At 36.9% G+C, this 21911-nt stretch overlaps 1 protein-coding gene across 5 annotated transcripts in view; it reads left to right on the forward strand.

Moving 5' to 3' along the window:
* The window catches only part of LOC122876405 (EGF-like repeat and discoidin I-like domain-containing protein 3), a 117749-nt gene that overhangs the window by 21372 nt on the left and 74466 nt on the right, over window positions 1-21911 (forward strand). For 2 of the 5 annotated variants that reach the window (XM_044196711.1, XM_044196713.1), the window contains one exon: window positions 13854-13883. The exons of 1 other annotated variant lie outside the window; for it this stretch is intronic. In XM_044196711.1, coding sequence (XP_044052646.1) covers window positions 13854-13883 — 30 coding nt within the window. The remainder of the gene's footprint in view (window positions 1-13853; window positions 13884-21911) is intronic. 2 more of the 5 variants (XM_044196712.1, XM_044196714.1) reach the window with 1 other exon arrangement.

A 21911-nucleotide genomic window follows, 5' to 3' on the forward strand; every position in this document is an offset into this window, starting at 1 on the left:
GCACAAACACAATAATTCACCATTATGTAAAATGGTGAAGTGTAATGTAAAAACTACCGGGAAAAAAAAGTCAAGGACACCAACTGGTATTAGGCAGGTGCGGCTCTCTAACCAATCAGAGAGCTTGTTATTTCCATGGCTAATTTGCATTGTTTACCTCGTTTTACCAGCGCAAGGCCCAATTTGAATTTGATTTGACTGTATTGATAATCTATTAAACATCTACGGACAAAGCGAAACCGTTGAAATGTTACAAATACTCTATTTGGATAGTCCGCCTACAGATAGTTTATACCAATTGTCCTTTTAAATGCCTGATTAAAATTAAATTTGGGAATCCAGTTATTTATTTATCTTCAAACTGCATTTTCAAATAATTTTTTTAAATTCCATTATTTATTTATGAATTAATTAATGTATTTTTAAATGATGTACTCATTGACTGTTTTGTGTTGGTGTTTGTAAATCCCTTTTTAATTTGAACTATTTATTGATGAATTAATATTTCATTTGTAAATTGTTTAATAAATTTCCTCTTTTTATTGCCTAATCAAATATCAAATAATGAATTACTTTGTAATTTAGTCTATGTATTTATTCATTTCAATTTATTTATATAGCGCCAATTCATAACAGAAGTTATCTCATTGCACTTTTCCTATAGAGCAGGTCTAGACCGTACTCTTTATAAAATTATAGATTAATAAATTAACTTGTAAACAAATGTATTAATGCCTATTTTTATTGTGCAATTAGTTATTAATTAATTAAATGTTTTATTACTATTTCTGTGACACTTGTGGCCCTCCATAACTATGACCACATTGTCTGTCTTTCTACTCTTCCATAGATGTTAAGCATTTTCAGCCCTCTGTAAACATCTTCTCTCTCTTCTCGCTTCCCCCTCCCTGAGGCCAAAGCTATCTTATTCCCTCTAGCTATTACATCCAATTAGGAGGAATGAAAGTTTCACCCTTTCTACGCTAACAATGTGGAATACAGTGGAATGAGTCAGGGTTTTCTCTTCTCTTCTTTGATGTGAACAAATTACACACTTGGCAAGGAAACAAAGAGCCAATTTACCCTTTCAAGTTTGGATTCTTTGTCATTTGGTGAACAACAAGATACACACTGGAAGACGAGATCACTTGTTGGTGTAGATTGATGCCTTCTTTTATTTCAGCTATTTTCTTTAAATAAAAAAAAAACAGCTCTTGTGTATAGTAGGCGTTTTGTTAACATTTTAACTGGTCACAAACTATGATCATCACATTGCAGCTGTTCTGATAGTATTCATGTCAGTTATGCTGACTTACAGTGATGTGGTTCTCGTTGTGTATTCTTTCTGCAGAATATGTGTATGACACAAATCACTGCATGGACAATTCTTCCATATAAACGTTCACAGGACCTTCAGTTGAATATAAAGCAGGGCTGCATATGAGGAGTATTCAAGATGACCTTTAAACCAGGGTGCGAACTACAGGGGAGCCAGGGGGAGCTTGGCTCCTATTAATAAGACATGCGCTCCCCTGAAAACACAATTTGTGAAATTTTGGGGGGGTCTCTAAAATATTGACAATATGCTATTTTTTCCATGCATTTCTATTTTTTTGTATCTTCATAATCCTGGATCATGCGTAAAATTATAGGCTATTGATGTATGATTCATGCATGAGGGTGATTCATCACTAATTCACTTTAATAAAGATACTGATATAGATATTCTTGCCATCACCATGGAAGCATGGTGGCACAGTATTGTAAACTTCACTCACTTTAACTCAAAGATCATAAAAAAACCCAGGTCTTTGTGGTTGCTTCTGTTTTAAGGTAAGGGCTATTCCCAATTAACTGCTTTATTCACTGTTAGCACTGTATTGTATGTGATGGGTGTTGATGAGGACTGGATCCCTTGTAGGCAGCCTGGCCTATTTTTGTTGGTATTTACAATGCTCATGCATGTGTGTGTTGTTATAGGCTGGTTTGTTGATACCTGACCCTTGCATTTGATGCCTTAATTGTACCAAGAAATGATTGTGCTCATCTGTATGTGATGGGTAACTTTGATCGTTGTTGATGAGGACTCTATCCCTTAGCCAGCCTGGCGTGCTCTGTTTTTGATTTAATGCTCTTGTGTTTATAGGCTGTTTTGCTATTAGACCTATTCGTGTCTTATTTATGCTGATAAACTAGAATATAGTCCATCGATCTGTAGAGTATAGGCCTACTGTGCACTGCTTTAGTTGGCCGTATTGTATCATACTGTGATGTTTGGTTTTGATACCCGTGTGGATGTTTGATGTGGTCAATAACTGACTATTGCTGTAGGCCTACATGCTTATAGCTATGAAGTACTGCACACTGTAAAAACTGTTACTTTGATATAACTTAGAAAAATGAGGCAACATTTTCCAACCATTTATTGTAAGTTAGCAAAAAGTGAAAATTAAGTTGCATCAACAGTAAAGGTCAATGTTTAACATTTTTACTAACTTTTTGTGTGTATTGCATCACATCTACTATAAACAGTTAGTTAGCTTTATCACATTTCATATTCTTAACAAATAATATTAAATAGAAAAAAACAATGTAATAATATCACAATGTCAACATTAAAGCATTTATGCATTTAAGCATTTAACCAAATACATTAAATATTTTTAGTTAGTCTCTAACTTCATTTAAACATTGTTCAAAGTTAAACATGTAACTATTTTAAACTGTTCCCTCCACAAAAAATACAAATTAACGCTGTAATGTGTTTGATATCAGTTTCCAAAAAAAATGAACCTCTATAAAATTCCAGTTTAGCCATTTAATTAGAAAATACAGCTTACTTAAAAACCTTCACATCTCCTACACAACTCTCATTCTGGAAAATGCATTCTTAACTAAGCTTTATAGACACTACACAGCACTGACAGTTTCCAAAATGACAAACTTCTGAAAATACAGTGATGATGATTTTAGAGTGCAACTCAATGTCTCATTTATAAACACAGTCCATTAAACCAGGAACTTCAAAAAGAATTTCCCACACCATTAAAAGAAAAACACTCCACACTATACCCCAAATACTGGAGTACACAGTAAAAAGAGCCTTGCGCAAGCCATGTCGGGCCAACAGCCATGTTTGATTATCTAAGCCAGGCTAATTGTTGTTGATTTTTAGCCTCAGTGTTTTGAGTCTCAGGAGTTTGAAAAGTTTGAAAGGATACTTAAGACTGAGGGTTTATGATAATGTTGCATTCTATAAGAACCTTTAAGTTCAATTTAAAAGTTAACACAAATATTTTAACCACTTAAAATAAAATAAAATATCTAAAATAAATAAGAAAACAATATGCACAATAGTGGCCCTTTTCCAAAGATTTTCACTCAATTTTCCAAGAATAACCCTTTTTGGAAAATAACCATTCTCTACTTATCGACAAAATTCCAATACTTAACTTAATCAGTCCACACTCACACACGCACACTCACTGCAACTGAAATAAAAAATAACGTGCCTTAACCAAAAGGGAGCTAATGGCCTAAAAGACTTGCATGGCTAGTACGAGCTACCAAAATAAAACACACATGCAATGTTAGTTTATACTCCATGGGATGTTACCTGAAGCATGGGCAGAAAGATGGAGAACAGACAAGGAATGAGAATGAAGCTGTTGCAGGCAGGAGACATCCGCTCCTCACAGAGTCCAAGGAGACTTTCCTGGTCCTACAAATGTCCGTCTCCTCAGACGCTTTAATCAACCAAAAGCTCATGTGCCATTTCATAATGAGGTCGTTCTAGCTTCAGGTCTTAGCTAACAACACCAAACACTACCAATACACAGTAATGTGGACTGCTACCACAGTGAGAGCTATACTAATGTTGCTAGCATGCTAACGCACTAATTGCGTTAAGTGCATCCAAAGCCCATGACAGCAGCGTTCTGTGACACAAATGATAAAACTGGAGCATGTTTGACTAAATGGTATATAACATCATATGTGTTTACAGGTGATATTGTTCCTGTTTTACATTCTTTCCACAAAAAAATAAATAAAAAAATGAAAATCCTCAACACATCATTGAAGATGGTGGTGAGCTTTCTCATATAGAGGCTTTTGCTCCTTGGCTTGTACTGCTGTAGTCTGCTGTTTCTGCTTCCTTCCCTTTCTTCTTCTCTACCACCCTCCTCCATTTTTCTTCTTCTTGGCACTATTGCGATTATAATCCCTACTTGCATTAGTCATGTGCATACATAGATCAAATAAATATACATTATTCCTAGTAGGGGAGGCCTTCTCTGTATATATCAGCTGTCTTGCTTTATGTTTTATTTGCTGTAAAAGCCACAAAAGGTTAAACTAGAGAAGATGGGGGTTTTGATCTGACCACATGTTCATATTGTATTGCAAAAGTTGTGTATGTTATAACAGCTTGTTATGATAATTTTTTATTTTTCAATAGCAGCAATAATGGTCTTCATGCTGTTTTGTCACAATACATTTAATGCAGATAGTTGTAGCAACTATTTTGTACCCTCACACTCTTTTGGTATAGTCTTTAACTTAAACAGTGCAACAACTGTTATTCAGTTTGGTATTATTTCTGGAAGGATAGCAATAATTATTCTGGAAATCAATAGTTTTGTTATCATGCTGGATGGCATGCATCATGCTTATGTTTTCTATCTGTTTCCTGATAAATCTGTCTAATCTCAGAATTTGTACACAACTTCAATTACCAGCATCAGGGATTGCATTTTATTTATTTATTTTTAGATCTTTTCTACTTCTGTATTCTTGAGTAAGCCTCCTATAGGGTATAAACAATCAATACTGACAATAGCACTTTTGAAAACATATATTATTTGCTGACACTTGGTTTTGCACACTGACACTTAAGAGCAGACTTTAAAAAACATATTGATTGCATGTCAAAAACACAGTATGAATCAGGCCTTGGATATGTCTGCACTCTGTATTGACCACATTACAAAAACACTTCCCTGTAGACAATCTGAGCCAATGGGTTTTCCTTTATGTTATGCTTTGAATAGCAATTTGATGCTCTATTTGACTGAACATCCCCTCCACAAGCAATCACATACAGTGTACAGTCTGAGAAATTATGGATTTTAAACAGTTTTATGGTTTTTTTCATTTAACTCAGGCACACTTGTCAAAGGAAAATGACTCCAAGATCACTGATTTGTTTTAGGCAAGGCCAATATGTTAAATCCATATTGATATTGTGACTCAGCAACACAATACATACATTGTGAATATGTTACCATTTGTTTTAATTGCTAACAAAGACTCACAGTGAATATACTGATTGAGTCTCCCTATTCAATGTTATTTTTAGATTTACCGGCTAGTGAAACTAGCACATGTCAAGAAATACAGCTAATAAATAATAATAATAATAATTACACAGATAACTGTTATAGTTTCATTATATTTCAAATGTTGGCAATTGGCAAATTAATTTTGTAATTATCATTACAGAAACTAAAATGGTTTGAGATTATTTGACATTTCTTCCAGTATAGAGTGCACTTCATTAGGTTGACTCTGCTACAGCCAATTTTAAAATGTAATAAACTAATATTAGAATTTTGAAACGCATATCATCCATCACTGCTTTACTGAGCAGTGTGTGTATTCCCATAATAAACTGTTTAGGCAGTGCTTTTACCACTGCACTGGGAAATACAGCTCTAAAGCAAAAATGTTATACATTGTAAACCTTACGGCTGTCGGAGTATCTGTCAAAAATGGCAAGATAAATTTTGTCATATTGTGCAGCCCTGTTTTTCCACACTATCCCTACTTTTATGTGTTATTACTTGCTTAAAAGAGGTTGAAATTGCATGTAAAGCATCCGTAGAAGCCAGATGAGTTGTAAGGGGAAAAAAAATCCCTGATCTCATCCTGGAGTGTGGTGTGTATTTTCTCCCTTCCTAAACCACATGTCAAAGAGCCACTCGTTAATAGAGGACTTTACCCTGCACTCCTGCTCCGCTGACAAAAAAAGTAAAATGAGGATGGATGGGTTATTTACTTACAGAGAGATAGTGTTTACCACTCCACTTGATATAAAGGGGTATGCTACTGCACTTCCTTGTCATTAGTTGGAAGAACATCAACAATGCCTCCCTAATTATCGTTGGTATTGTGTCTGTGAGTCATTTCACAGTTAGCCACCCACTCCATAGCGAGATGATTTAATGTTAATAAGCACTGCTATGATGGAACAAACACTTTTAAGGGTGATGTTATGTGGGAGATCGATGTGCGATGAGCATCTGCTGGGGGCTGGAGAGTGAGCGTGTGTGTGTGGGTAGGGGGTACAAGGAAAGGTGATATCTGTAGTGCTAATGTAGCACATGTACACAAATTGCCATATGTGCCACAGTGCAGCTAACTAAATCCTCATTTGCAACAAACTACTATAAACATTGTTGTTGTTTTTTTCTGTCAGGAAAAGCAAAAACGAAATGACAAATTCTGTGTTTATTGCCAGCTGGACTGACTGTAACTGTCCTTAAACAAACAAACAAAAAGTCTCAAATGTGTTCTCACACTTTAAGTGAGTGAGTCTACTTTTCCAAATATTCTGACCAAGTAATATGGCATTCAAACTTAGTGAGTGTAAATGCTGATTTGCTGACTCTTACCTAGAATTAACATTTCAAGTAGTCTATAACAATTTACATCATTCTTATTCTGCAGCTGCCTGGCAAGTTCATTGTGATAATTTACAGTATACTTCTCATTTATGGATGAAAACACATGGAACATTTTAAACTGCGACTTGAGTCAGGCAGTAATTAAATGCAGTCCTGTGGCAAATTAAACTGGTTTCTGTGATCATTTTATGGATTCTTTTTCAAACTACTGTATCATAATTAAAACAGCTCATATCTCCTACTCACTGCTAAATGCTGGAAAGAAACATGAAATCTCCAACAAAAGTTTTACTGCTTGAGATTCGTAACATGAGACGCTTGACAGAGACAAACAGGATTTGTCAGCCCCAGTGAGTGGTGTCTGGGCTGCCAGCATTAGCAGTGACAGCTGACTGTCACTCTCGATGCTACACTGCTGAATGGGAATATGATCCATTACCTGGAATGTTTTTGACTTTGTCTTGGGCCGATTGGCCATGAAGGGAAGAGTGATAAGCTTTACAGAGCCATCATGTCAGATGGAGCTCAAATTTTACTGCTGTCTAGACATCATTGTTGGGATTGTTCATTTGTTAAATCCCAGCTAATCACTAAAGTTTGGCAACCTAATCAATACAAAGAAGTTTACTGTTGCTAACTCCTACAATTGCTGTTCACAATATACAATACTACCAATACTTTGAATTATATTATTTTAGGATGTGTTGTGTGCAGACAATTTGGTGGCATCATTATCCTCTTCATTAGAACAAGTATGTGCAATCATCGGTCCAGCTGAATTGTCTGTGATAGTTACCTTCATTATCCCATGAACTAAAATCACTCCAAAGATCAGAAATTATGTTACATGAAATAACCATTGTCATTGCCAAATGCCTAAAGTGCAGTGCAGTAACACTAGCAGTTACAGTATAACCTGATATCTTGGACCAATCTTGTCTATTAGCTCATTATATACAACCAAGCAAGAAACTGTTTTACTTTTACTGAGGTGCAACCATAATATGTATAACCAACAATATGTAACACTGGTTGGCAAATAGCCAGTGCTTACTAATAACTAAACATTAAAAAGAAGTTCCGCCACGACCTTTCCAGTGTACAAAACATCCACCAGGTCAATGGCATCAAACACAACATACAGACTCTGGCTCCCACGACTGTGTAATAGATTGCTATCATAATTACAATATTTGCAATCATTGTAAAGACCTCTCACCCAGACAAATGTGGATACATCAAAACAATACTTTCATCTTTATAATGAAAGCCTTACAGGGTTATGGGGTTAATGCTAATGCTAAGCAAACAACACAGAAAAATCACAGAAAATATTTCATGCAACCTCGTCCCACTCGAAACGATCCAAATGTATTTACCTCATCAAAGTAGGCATTTTGTTGTCTGTATTCACTGTCGGCAAAACCACTTACAGTGTTTTTTCTCTTTTCTTTCCCTCTCAACTTCTCTGAATCCACTTCTTGGTGTCTGTCAGCTTGTGATACTGTGATCACATGATTTACTGCGATCCAAATGCATTTCTCACAATCATTCACTTCAGGTGAACCACTTTCCTCCTGGCACCTCATACAAATATATCACATTGACCATCTACTCTATGAATCTCCAAATCATTGGTGATGCATTAACAAAAATCTTGCCATTCATTTGGAACTAAAATGTCATACAAATGCGTAATATGTGACATTTTATTATGTTTTTACCAAGTGTAGGACTCGTTTTACTGATATTCTAGTTCAATTTTGTACTAAATTAAAAGTGATATTAGAAACTTGGCTGAGCAAATCCGTCCTTGATCACTGGCTATGATCCGTGCCCTGCTGATCAGCCTTAACTAAGCAGAGGTGTTTCTGTTTAGCCAGATTTCACTGCTAACCCCCTTCAGTTCAACATCTTGAACACATTGCTCTTATTTTAGGCTGCTGGTAAAAGTAACTGTATATAACACGGTGGCTGGATTTTGAGGCCAGACTTGTTTTGTGAAATTATTTTTATAAATGAAGCCCAAGATCACTATTGGAGAAGAAACGTAGACTATTAGATGCAATTGTAGATTCGATTCTATATTTGTTTTTAAATGTACTATTGATCAATATTGTGTTATTGATTTTATATTATTTATACTGCGTGACTGGATGTGAGGGTGTGCATGTAAAGCAGGTCATTGCTGTTAAAGGGTATGCCCAGTCACCTGCCCTGTATAAACAAAATAACGTTTAGTTGTTATGTATATTGGCATTCTGTTGTGGATCTGTTGGATTCAGTCATTTTTCCAAAGAAAGTGACTACATCAAAACTGCAGCTAATGAAATGAAAGGAAAGATTACATGAACACATTTCCCACAACCCCTCCCCAAACCTGTCATCTTATATATATATATATATATATATATATATATATATATATATATATATATATATATATATATATATATATGTGTGTGTGTGTGTGTGTGTGAATGTATGTGTATATATATATGTGTGTGTATATATGTATATATGTATATGTATATATGTATATATATGTATATGTGTATATGTATATGTATGTATATATGTATATGTGTATATATATATGTATATGTGTATATATGTGTATATATATACATATATGTATATGTGTATATATGTATGTATGTATATATGTATGTATGTATGTATGTATATATGTATGTAATGTATATATATATATATATATATATATATGTATATGTATATATATGTGTGTGTGTGTGTGTGTTTTGTATTAGTTCGTCGTGTGCACCGGCCCCTCCTTCTCCACCTATTGGCCCTATGCTGGACAGGCTGGCTGGTTCCCATTTAGATTACGGATGGTTATTACTGCCTCCTGGCTGTCAGTCAGATTAAACCAATATGTCCCAGGATTGAGGCTCATCGTGCAACAGAGAAGACCTTCCCCTGGGAAGGAGGAGGGACAATTTAAATAAGTCATCTCCAGAACCTTCCATGTTTTACATATTTATTAGTGCAAGTTCCAAGTTCCAAGATGTATCCTTGTGTCAAGTAGTTGTTTTACAAAATGGAACAATATGTTAGGTGATGTCCTTGTGTTTCTGTCTCTTTATCTACTGTATCTATCTATCTTAATACATTTAGGACTATAACCACAAGATTTACATCGTCTTGTGGTACCTGGGCTAACTACTGTAAGAAAAACACCAGCAAACAGTCATATGCCTGTAGAATTCCCATGCAACACATTCAATTGATTATATAAACTAATTTGTAGGTTGTTAACAGAATAGTTTTGTTGCTAAATAATGGAGAATATTAAAGTAAGTTTATGTTATCTATGTTTACAGCTGAAATTTGTGGATGGGGTTTGGATTTCACCACTTTTTGATGATAGACATTAAACTGAACCGACTGCTTAATGTTAGTGTTTAAATCACAGATACAGTATGATGCAAGCACACTCGAGTGGTAAATCATGATTGCTTCAAGATTCATTATAGATCTGTTTATAGCCCTACTGCTGAGGAAAATACACTGGTTTGACAACTTTATGGTGAAGGATATTGACAGAGGATTTTATGAACAGAAACATTTAAATGCTCAAAGAAAGGCACATGTTGTCAGTCATGTTTCCAGTTTTGGGGTTTGTTTTGTCGTTATTACTGAGTGTAGAAGTACCAGCATAGTTTCACTTTCCTGCTATCCTAGTAGTATGTTATTTGACATTTTTCTTTGTTTTGTGGCTTTGTAACACAATATTAGAGTTATTTCCACCAGGTCTGGATAAGATTAGGCAACTGAAACTACTTGGTTAAGGAAACAACACCGTCATAGTCAAGAGAAACCAATATTGACTGTTGGTATGAAATGAGGCATGAACCGTGCTTACATGTGTCACTTAGAGAGGACAATAAATACTCTCAAGACTACAAACGTTCGCTTGTCAGGAAAGTGTAAACATAAGTCCTTATAGGACCTATTGTCCTATAAGTTCCATAGGTCCTTAGGTCCATAGGTCCTACTACACATCACATGCATATGTGAGATTAAGGCAGTTTTGTCTGTAACTCTGTACCGTTGAGGCATTTACTCACATTTACTCAGTATGGGTGACCAACTGAGTAGTTACAAATGTGCTGTTTCACTATTTAAGTAGTGGCAAACACTCTTCTCATCTTCCAATCTATTTATTAAATGTGGGATACATTGTCTCTTGTCAGACAATAATAGTAAATATAAATAGCAATGTTTATTTCCATGGGAAAAACCCATGTGATGCAACTTGCATGGTGTGTTTTGACTCATCTGTAGGGAACACCAACAATTGAAGATACATTTTGCCAGCACAGTGTATTGTACAACTAACACTCAGGGGCAAGTTCCCAAAGAATTAATTGCGGCTGCTGATAGCACCATGAATTGCGCATCACTTTCAACCACTGTCTGCCCCATCTTAAGGTCCGATTCACAAAAGATATTGCGCTAATGATATTTTAGCACAAACACGACCACAGTTTTACAGCTAAGTGCAATTTGCCATTGTTTTGCATCTGTTAAATGTTCATCTCCAATTTTCTGTAGTGGTCCCAGTAGTATTGTTCTTAAAGTGTACTGAAGTATCATATCACGTGACATGGTTAAGCAACTTTTAAGTAAAAAAATGCTATAAATGCAGTTGCAAGAACAATACTTTCCCCCTGCTCTTTCATTAGTTTCAATCTGCGGGATGTCTGTCGGTTTTTTTTACTCAGTCTATATGGAGTGTTTTATCAGAGTTTGTTATTTGGGGGCTTTAACTGTGCGCTCTCCCTCATGCCTCTTGGTGCATGAAGAGCTGTTTTCTCTCCTACTCTGCTCCATGCTGGACTGTTACAGTGCGTAACCATCATATCCGTTTCTCACAGCAGCAGGTTTTATGTTGTTTTACAGTTTCATTCCCTCATGGTGTACTGTCTGTGCCATCTGTGAACATATGATGTACTGTGATGCGCTATTTGCTTTGCGTGACACCCCTTATAAATGCGTTTCAGTTACCACCAACTCTCTGAAGATGCTAATAATTTCACTCTAACTGCGTGTGGCTATTAGCGCTAGTATTTGTGAATTGGACCTTTTTTGCAATGAGGCTCACTTGCATAGAAAGGGGCAAATTTGGCGCCAAATGTGTGCATATTACCTAATTTAAATACATGCAAATACCACCAGAGCACCGATATGCTATTGGCTTTGCAGCGCAGTAAGGGGTCCATTTTACCCTTTGCGGGTGCTTTGAGAATTACATGGTTTCTTTTTTTCTTATTTGTGCAGGTTTAGCGGCCACAAAAGCTGCGCAATCCTTTTGTGAATTCATCCCTCTGTATTTTATGCACTCTTGTGATTCGCCACCTCAACACTTGGATAAACAAAAAACCCTTCTTTTTATGTATCTCTATCTTCTCAGCATGTGTGTTTATGTGTGGGTGTGAATAGTTTCTCCACTCAGAGGCGTTTGTTGGTTTTGTTTTGTTTTTTTCTTTGTTGGTGTGTAATTGTGTGTGTACACTATATAGAGTGTCTGCGGGCTTGCATGTGTGCATCTTGACCCCTATGGTGAGAGAGGAGAGGAAATCGCAGAAAGAAAACCGCATTAAATGAAGCGTGGAATGTGCTTCGTTTTGGGATTACATTGGCCAATATGCATGGGAAAACACAAAGGGGAACTTCTACTGCCAGACCGATGAGAGGTTGGGAAAGTGCTTGGCTTTGACTCCTTGTGACTTCAATTTAAGCTTTCTCCTAAATTTTAACCAGTGTTAAAGGCTGTGGTTCACTCTTTAATTCTGTCTGTTTATCACAATGCTGTCTGAGTGAGTCATTTTCCCCTTCAGTTTGCAGCTGCTGAGAAAAGATTCACGGCTGCTGTCTGAGTTGAAATCATTTGTTCCAAGGGTGTCCTAAGTTGGTCAAAACAGTCAGCTCAGCTTGTCTTGATAAACATTTAGTAGAAACACTGAATACAGACCACCCAGAAATAAAGTACCACATTAAATTAGATTGGCAATAAAAAAAGTCTTTAAAACCCTCAGAGAGATCTTTGTGAAGTGATTTTATTTTCACATCCAAAAACACCACAGGGAGTGCAGACTGACAGAGCACTGATGTTTGGTTTGTGAAAAGGAGAGAAATCTGTGCATGTTTCTTCTGTGTTACGATTGGAAATGAGACTTGATTAGTTTTCTAAGATGGATTTGGATGCAGTTGCAGCTGCATGAAATGCTGGCATCTATAACTGTCTCCCTGTCTGCCTCATGATCTATGTGGTCTTAAACCTCTCCATATGCTAATACCTAATTAGTATTCAACGCTGTGTATGAAAACATGTACATGACATTGAATCATACTTTAATTAAGCTAGCATGCTCATTGGAAGACTGTATCATTAGCTATTGAGAAATAACAGACATGCATATTTAATACGGTCTTCATAACACCAAATCCCAATACATTCATGTTTGTCCATCCATCCAGCCAGTGAACCCTTCCAGGGGAATTGGTTCATCCTGAAACACATTTTCTGATCATCCCTAACAAAAATGGCAATTTTATGTCATCCCATGCATCTGATACCCTTGGTCTTTTGCCTCTGTGGCTGTATCCAGCTTTTGGGCACATTTTCAGAGCAATGTTTACGAGTGATGATGGAGATGGAGGGTTGTGGTAATGATGGTAGACAGGCCATATCTCAGCCATGGAGCTGGACATGCGCTTACGAGCTGGGATGCAGCACGTATGTATGCCACAAGGGCTAATCCTACACAGGTCCAGAAAGATGAACACATATTAGTCAAAGGCCACCGACCAGGACATAGCATAGTAGCAGTGTATAAATGGGGGATGGGCTGTGACACAGTAGGTTACGCTTCATGGCAGCAGTGTGGAGTATTTCTGCTGGCTGGAAGTTGTACCCTACAGGTAGCAGGTGTGTCTGGTTTTACATACTGTATCCTCCCTTGGATTACATGTCAAATTTTACTGCACATATGGTAGTGCACAGTGTGAATAATAGTATAGTAGAATGAGCAGTGTTACATACAGTTGCAGCACTGAATACTGTGACATAGTTGTGATAAAGCTAATATAAATTTTCCTCTCTTCCCCTCCTCCTTCTTTTCCTCCTCTGTGTCTCAACAGCAGCAGATGGTGAGGAACCAACTTCAGCAGGTGGGAAATTTTTATGCATGGTAACATGATTTCCCTTCATTTGTGTGTGTGTGTGTGTGTGTGTGTGTTTGTGTATGTATGTGAGATAGAGAGAGTGGAGGGAGAAAGCCCTTTCAGTTTCTAAATCTTGGCCAAGCCCCTTCCTTCCTTCATTATCACTGACTCTAATTCCGGTATCTACTCACTGATCATGCCTGCTGAGCAGCACTCATGATTATATCATTTGGTAGTTCAGTTCATAAGGCAGTTCTATTTAAACCTCTTCTAATAGTGTGGCTCATGAGAAATATCTCCTCTTTGTCTGGTACAGAGTTTTGAGATTGTTTTCAGAACCTCAAAGTCCAATTCAGTCCGGTGATTGCTTTAGCTTGATTGCTTTTCATTGCGAATGAAAATTTCTGAATACCTGAGTATTGAGCATCATTTCTTTTTCTTTTCTTGTTTTTTGAAAATAATTCCTAGTGCGTGCAAGCATTAATCTACAGCAATTTCAATATCTCAAAACCGTTCCATCTTTTATCTAAAATACAATGCATTGCATCCTTAAATGCATGTCATTAGCATCAGTCTGAATGCACAGTGTATGCAGTGCCAAAGGAGTGCATTGAGTGTGTTTTGTGCTGCTCTTAGTGTTTGCATGTGATAGGTAGTAAAGTAAAGATCTTCTGAATTATCATACATAAACTTCATTTTAAGATCATCTTCCTTAGAGACCATATTTGGTATTCAGAAGTACTGCTTCTCATTATTGAAAGAACTAATGTAACACGAGTTTTATTACAAAAGCAAGACCACAGAGGACAACAGTAAACAAGAACCTGATTTATCTTCATCAGTGATATAATTAAAATGTCACTTCACATCCTGGGGAAGTACTGCAACTGAATACAAACTTACTAGTTCTGAGGACATCCTCAGCATCTAATTGTCTGTCTATGTTTCTTTCATTAATATTAATCTCTGCTGGTTTATTTGAGATCAATGGGTTAAAACAAGAATGACTTATTTAAATAAGACATAATACCCCAGAAATCAAAGCAGTTTGTTGTTGCAATGCAAAGCTTAGTGTTGGTCAGAAAACAGAAACACACGTATACACACGTGCATGCACATACATATATACATAATCTGAATATGCATTTGCTACAACAGAACACTAACATGAACCTGTTCTGTTAAACTAAAAGAGAATATTGAAAAATTTCACACAAAATAAATAATGAATAATTGAAAATGCAAATTTAAATATCAACATTCAAATTTCAACATTTTCACCAAAGTTCATATTTAATTGTCTGGTGGCATAAATGTCACACAATAGACAGACTATAGATCTTAAAATGGAGTTGAATGACTGGGACATACAGTATGTCACCCCTGCTTTTAAAATTGTATGAATGCCAACTGTGAACATCAAGTAAATGATTTACAGTTATTTATTCAATTCAATTCAATTGGGCCTTGGCATGGGAAACATATGTTAACATTGCCAAAGCATGGGTGAAAAAATGTATGATGTATTATAATTCAGTCTAAATCTATTCCTGTTCACTGCTTGCAAGAATAACTGCAATAAATCCTTTTGCCAAAGTCTTTCCAAAGCGTTTGTACACATTTCAGATAACAGAAAGAATGCTGCAAACAGCACAAGAAATAATTATTGGATCTGAAAATGACCTGAATTAGGTGTGACTTGTGACCACTGACCTGGAACTGGACTGAGAGAGAAAATAGGACAGGGTGATGTGGAAGGCCAAATTACTCATGACAGGTTTGAAGAATTTAGTATATCAGCTGCTCTTTCACAGCCTTCATATCTTTAATCTACATATTCACACCCATTGTCTGCGCACATAAAGGGGACACTTACCGGTACGTTTGGCCTGTATTTCTTTAGGTCCTGTGTGTATCTCTGGGTCTATGTCCATGCTGATTTCATTGTATTGTAGTATAATCTATGAACATTGGCCCACAATCTACATGGCATTTGAAGCTACTATTAAAATTGAAAGTTGAAAGTGAGAAAATCTGCTTAGTGTGCTAAACATGACAGAATATTCTATTTCATTTTGTCCTCCAATGGAATACTAAAATAAAAGATATTGGCTACATTTTATCTACATAATGTGGGATTCTTTCTTTACATCCAGGAAAGTCTGTTCATATGTTAAGAAATGGAAATTCTTAATTACAATGAAAATACAAAGGACAAGGGTGACTTACTGTACCGTCACCTTTTTGCTGCAAAAAAAAGACACTATATTTTATGCTTCATATATCACATATTATACATAAAATATGAGATGTGCTTAACTTGCTGTTAGACTCAACTTCTAGTATTTAGTTTAGGGAAAATAAACATCTCAACTGCTCAATTGTCTGCTTGAAGGAACAGGTTGAACAATGTTTGTATTAAACGCTTGGCCTAACATCAGTCCTTCAGAGCCACAGTGCTCCTGGTATTGATAGAGCAGCGTTCATTCATATGCTTACAGTGGCCTCTGTGGTATGCAGGGTGCAGTTATTTGTGGAGGGTCCATGATGGGTAGTCTCTGGCTTCCACGCACCAACCACAAAATGACATTTTGCAAAGCCCATTGCAGGAGCAGCACAAATCACTTATATGCAGTGTCATTTCACTGAAAAAGGTCGTGGATAACCTGAAATTAAATTCACCATAATGCTGTAGGTGCCCCAAAAATACTATAAATGCACAAGCCCTGTGGTTGCCGCATGTGCGTTCAAAATACTGCGGATGCCACTGAGACCTCTGGAAGCATAATTGAGCCTTAAGGTTAAGTGGATAAATAACTGCTCTTTGCAGAACACAGAATAGTAGTCTTCTATTGAACAGGTTGGAGCCAGCCTCTGTCTGATTGTCTTGAATCTTATTAGGTTACAGCTAATGTCTTTTACCATGCACAAATTGGCATTGCTCACAAACAGAATCAGGAAAATGCCTTTTTTAGAGAAGACCTTTGGGAGGCAGGGACACTGCTCTGACATTTTCATGGCATTTAGTCTTTGACAAGACATCCTCCATTTCTGTCTTTCTCTGGATCTTCCAAGACTGATGCTGATCTTCAGTGTGACCTCTCCATTTGGATATTTATTTGACATATTCCAAACCATTTTGTTTTTACGTGATTCTTACTACTTTCAATTCTAAGTGCATTTGTCTGACATTGTCAAATGCTGATGGGCTGGAATGGCGCAGGGGCACAGGAGAATAGAAGGCCAAAGACTCACTAAAAGCATGAACGTACAGCGGCTCACACTGAGAGCACTGATGTAATATTTGGTGGTACAGTGCCAACTTTCATCAGTCGAGGTGAAGGATGGATACAGTGACCATGAGCCTGTGAACCAGTGAAGCCATCATAGAAAAAGAGGCTGGGTTAAAATAGATTTGACACAATTAGGCCATGTCAGATTTCTCTGTGATGTGGCCGAGTGCACATTCAGAGCTGAGGAGCTTCAATGTAAATGTGACTCTTTTCAGGCAGGTAAAATTTGTGGGTTTATTTAAAAGATTTTATAAAAGGTTAACAAGGTGGCTGATGGGCCGGCTTGTCACTGTTAACTCGGTGCTGTGTAAGGTGGAGTCGACAGTTTCATTTTCAGGGCCGTTTTTCATTGACGGTTATTTCAATTGTGTCATTTAGTCATCTTCTAAATCTCATTAACATAAAGGTTTTTCAATAAAGGTAGTGGGTGTAACTGGGGGAGTGTTGCTCAGTGAAGCTATCATTGGAAGTCAGGCGCAGATGCTTGTTTGTGGTTAGTAAGAGCAGTAGATTAAAGGCACTTCCTCCACTGCTGCTGTAAATGGTCAGATGGCCCCACAACCTAATCCACTTCACTGGGATCAACCGAAATCTTTATCAAGGAACAGGCAGTAATGCTTTGACAGACCTCCTCATGACCCCAACCAGTGGGATGAACACTTTGGTAGCATTTAATTGTCAGTGAAATAGCTTTAATACTGGATCACGTTTTTTATAGAGGAATGTTTTCTCTCTGATAGAAAAACAGAGTAAACAACAGACTCAGTTCTTAATTATATCCCTCTTATAAAATCAAGTGAGTCTTAATACCTCAAGCCTCTAAGCTTCAATGGTGCATTGTAAAATTTAGTGTTGTAAACTATAATAAGGGGCTAAGTTAAAAGTTGCCATATAATGAAATTAAGCATTTGCTCGTACATTTGGAATGAGCTAATGTTTGTGACAGCTGTCAGCAAAGATGTGAGAGCACATATGTAGCTTTAACCCTGAAAATGTCAGGCCTTTGTGATTGATCCACAAGGAAACAAAAGATGCTTTCCTGTGTTTAACCATTGGTCAGGTTTTCACGGCTGATTGATTGCAGCCAGAAAAGAAATCACAGCGCTCGTGCCGGACACAACACAGGCTCACATCAATCACCGAGCGAGCGTTGGCTTGTACAGCAGAGCAGCAGCTGACATTCACACAAGAAAGCTACCAATGTTTCCTCCAGACATGCATCACACAGACACACATCACACAACTTCCATGCAGAGTGAAGAGAGCAGTCGGAAGAGATCTCCTCAGATGACACACAATGTCCGCTTCCTTGCCTTTTTCTGGAAAAGTTGCTTGTTTTTTCTTAGATGTGTTGTGATGTCCTCTCATCCCTGCTGCTTCCATCATGCCTGTCATTCCTTTATGCATTCATGCTTTAGTGAAAATGTTCAGTTGTTGCAGTGAATTACTACATTTATTTCTTTAAAGCTTTAAAAGAACACTTTATTTCCCAAAATGGAAATAAAATGAATGGACAGTATTGTGCTGCTGTTAGTTGAAAGCCTTGAATCTATAAATGGATCTGTATTTGTAAATGTCAGTTTTACAGGAAGTTAGAGACAAACTTCTTAGTCCAGCAGCCACAGATTTATATATATTTTTTGTTTATTTTTTACATGATCGTAGCAATAGCAGTTAGACATGGTGTTTTTCTATTGGCAAGGTTAGTTTGTATTTTCTCAGTGGAATTATTTTTGATACAATATGCTGAGTGGATATCAAAAATTTTTGTTTGTGTGTGCTAGTGTGCTAATGCATCTTCAACCTCTGATCCTGACTCACAACATTGTCATCCAGCTCCATAAATCACACTATCAGCAAATCAATCTTTTAGAAATATTGCTTTGCCTTTTATATCTAAAAAAAAAACACCTTTCTGACTCAAAGGTAGCTGTCATACAGAACACACTTTGTGTATCTCTCTCACACACACTTTGACTCTCGCTTCTAGCCTCCCTGATTTGTTTCTGCTTTATGCGCTCTCCATTATGGAGGCTGTCAGCACTCCTTGGTGCGACTATGGATCGTCACGTCAAAACAGCCCTGAAACCTGTCACCCCCCTCTCCCTCGGAGGGCAGGGCCTCTGTGAAAGCTATTATACGTTCTTCTGTTCAACTGATTAGCCACCGCTCTCATTATTACTGATACAGGTCCTAGCTTTGAAATTGCATGACTTTGATAGGATTAACTTGTTTGTAATTCATATACAGAGGCTTACTAATTTCCAATGAGAGAACAATAATAAGCTTGCTAGTAGTGTTTGTTTATTTATTTTCTTTACTGAGTTAATTTTCAGCCTATACATTGTCTTGGTTGGGGCTAGTCTAAAATGGTTGGGCAAATGATCTAGCCAGGGCCGCACCTGTTTACTTGACATTGTCGAATTTTGTGCTCGTGGCTGGTCATTTGTCAAATTGACTTAAGAGGGCATGATGGTCACACCTTTGAGACTTATTCTTGTTGCTTATCACTTAAAATGAAATAAGAGACCTGCCAAAGCACAGTTCACCTGTCAACGGTAAGGTATGACTGTAAAAAGACTAGAATAGAAATTGCATCAAGAGACAGGAAGCTTAAAAAAGGGGCTCATGGAAGCAAATTTGTTTTGTTTCTTCTGGTTCTTGTGTCAACAGATGTTTTCAAGCTTTGGACTGACCATAAGTTATCACATAAACCACCAGACTTTCTTTTCACATCAGTCTTTTAATGTTCAACATGTTCTGAGCTTTAGTCAAGCCTGCATTAACATCCAAAGTCTAAAGTTTTCCCATCCAATTTCAGTCCACAAAGTTTTGACAGCCTCGCTGCAGTTGTACAACTCAATGTTTAAAAGATGAGACAGCTATTGGCAGGCCCTTGAGTTATGAAACCAATAACCCTGCGTCAAGGCCTCGTCACTTACATTTGGCCCCACATAACAGGTTAGTCTGAGAAAGATGGTAGAAATATGGCACCATGTTGTGGGCACTGCCAGTGAAGTAATATGTTGCTGTTTCATATACATTTGGTTGTAATAACTTTGATTGTAGTTATCACCATTGGTCCCAAAGAGATACAATTAAAAACTATAAATAGATTAATAAATTAAAAAAAGAAACAAAATAAAACCCTCACTCCTTTTGAGTTATTAATCACTATCAGCAAGCTAAAGCTAACTTTGAGGCTTTTTTTTTTTGTTTGTTTATTTATACGAATTCTTTCTTTTGTTTGCTAAATCCCCAAAGCGTGAATTCAGTAGCAGCTGCAAAGTTCCCCAGTGTTCACTACACCCAAATATTAAAGAGAAAATCATGGTAATGATGAATGGGGCGCTGCACACACAGCAAGTATACATGTGCTTAGTGACAATGAATATGAATTCCCCATCAAATTAGTGTTTGGGCATTGAGAGCCTTTTCTGCACTGAGCTGCACTGACCCACACAGGGTACAGCATAAGCACCCCTTGATTTTGAACTGTTAATCTGTGTGGAACGGCAACATGTGGAAACTTTTATAAAGTAGGCCAGTATTCAAAGTGATTGGAGGCATTGAGTACACTTAAGGTTTACAAACTCAAAGAAAGCAACAAAAACATTAGCAAACATATTAATTAATGCAAAATATGCAAGAACTGATACATTCATACATGACTGAAAGCAATCCTTAAGTCCGTATCTTTTTAAAGGACACGTTCTTTTAGCAAACTCATTATCTTATTCAGACTTTGTATACTTTTGCTACTTTATGAAGTTTCTCATTAAATAGCTAAATTTAATGACATGTAATTTATCATGAAAGGAGCTGCGCTGAACATGTATTCTTACACTTTTCTCTGCTTTATGTAGAGTTCACAGCACCCTGAGAGTTAGAATGAATGTCACAGTAACCAAGCTTATATAGAATTTTTTAGTTCTTTATTTTTATTTGAAACAAACATTATCTTTAAATATTTATTTATTTAGACTGATGTAGTGTCAGCTACGTACAAATATGTGTGATAGCTCTCTGCAGTGTCCAGGGCCTGTTATAGTATTGGTTACTATGCTGCACCTTCTGCTATTTAAAGAATAAATAGCAGCACCAATGGCAGAAGGACAGTTATTAATTATCCAGCGAGCCTCTGCATCATACCCAGTGGAGCAGGAAACATATATGCAGTCAATCAAGCAAACAGTGTTTTGCACTGTGAAGTGTAAATACAGTACACTATTGATAATTTACCCTAAAAACTGAGGGATGCTAAAACCAAAACTAAGCTATTTGGCCTGTTAAACGTTTGATTTGTCCATAATAGTGTCCACTTGTCATTTAGTTGTATTTATTTTAAAGAAAACGCTTTATTTGTATTGTAACAAATGTTTGTTACAATACAAATAACACAAATCATATTTTGTGTTTTAGCATTTGTGGTATCATAATTTTTCTGTTTTAAATTTAAAGTGATTCCACTCAGTATTCAGCCAACTAAAATGTGGTTGAGCAATTCACTCTCCCCTGCATTCTCATGGTGGGTATGTGTGGGTGTGGGTGTGTGTGTCTGTGTGTGTGTGTGTATGTGTGTGTGTATTGGCATATATGCTCTTCTGTGCATATAGGTGATAGTGCTCTACCTTGCAGCTAGTCTGTGCTCTCCACAGAGTGCTGCAAGGATGGAGTGTTACCTTCCTGGAGGGGATATATTCAGTGACTTTTAGACGGTGCCTTTGGCTGCGCTCCAGAC

This window comes from Siniperca chuatsi, linkage group LG5 (assembly GCF_020085105.1).
Source record: "Siniperca chuatsi isolate FFG_IHB_CAS linkage group LG5, ASM2008510v1, whole genome shotgun sequence".
NCBI classification, from domain to species: Eukaryota; Metazoa; Chordata; class Actinopteri; order Centrarchiformes; family Sinipercidae; genus Siniperca; species Siniperca chuatsi.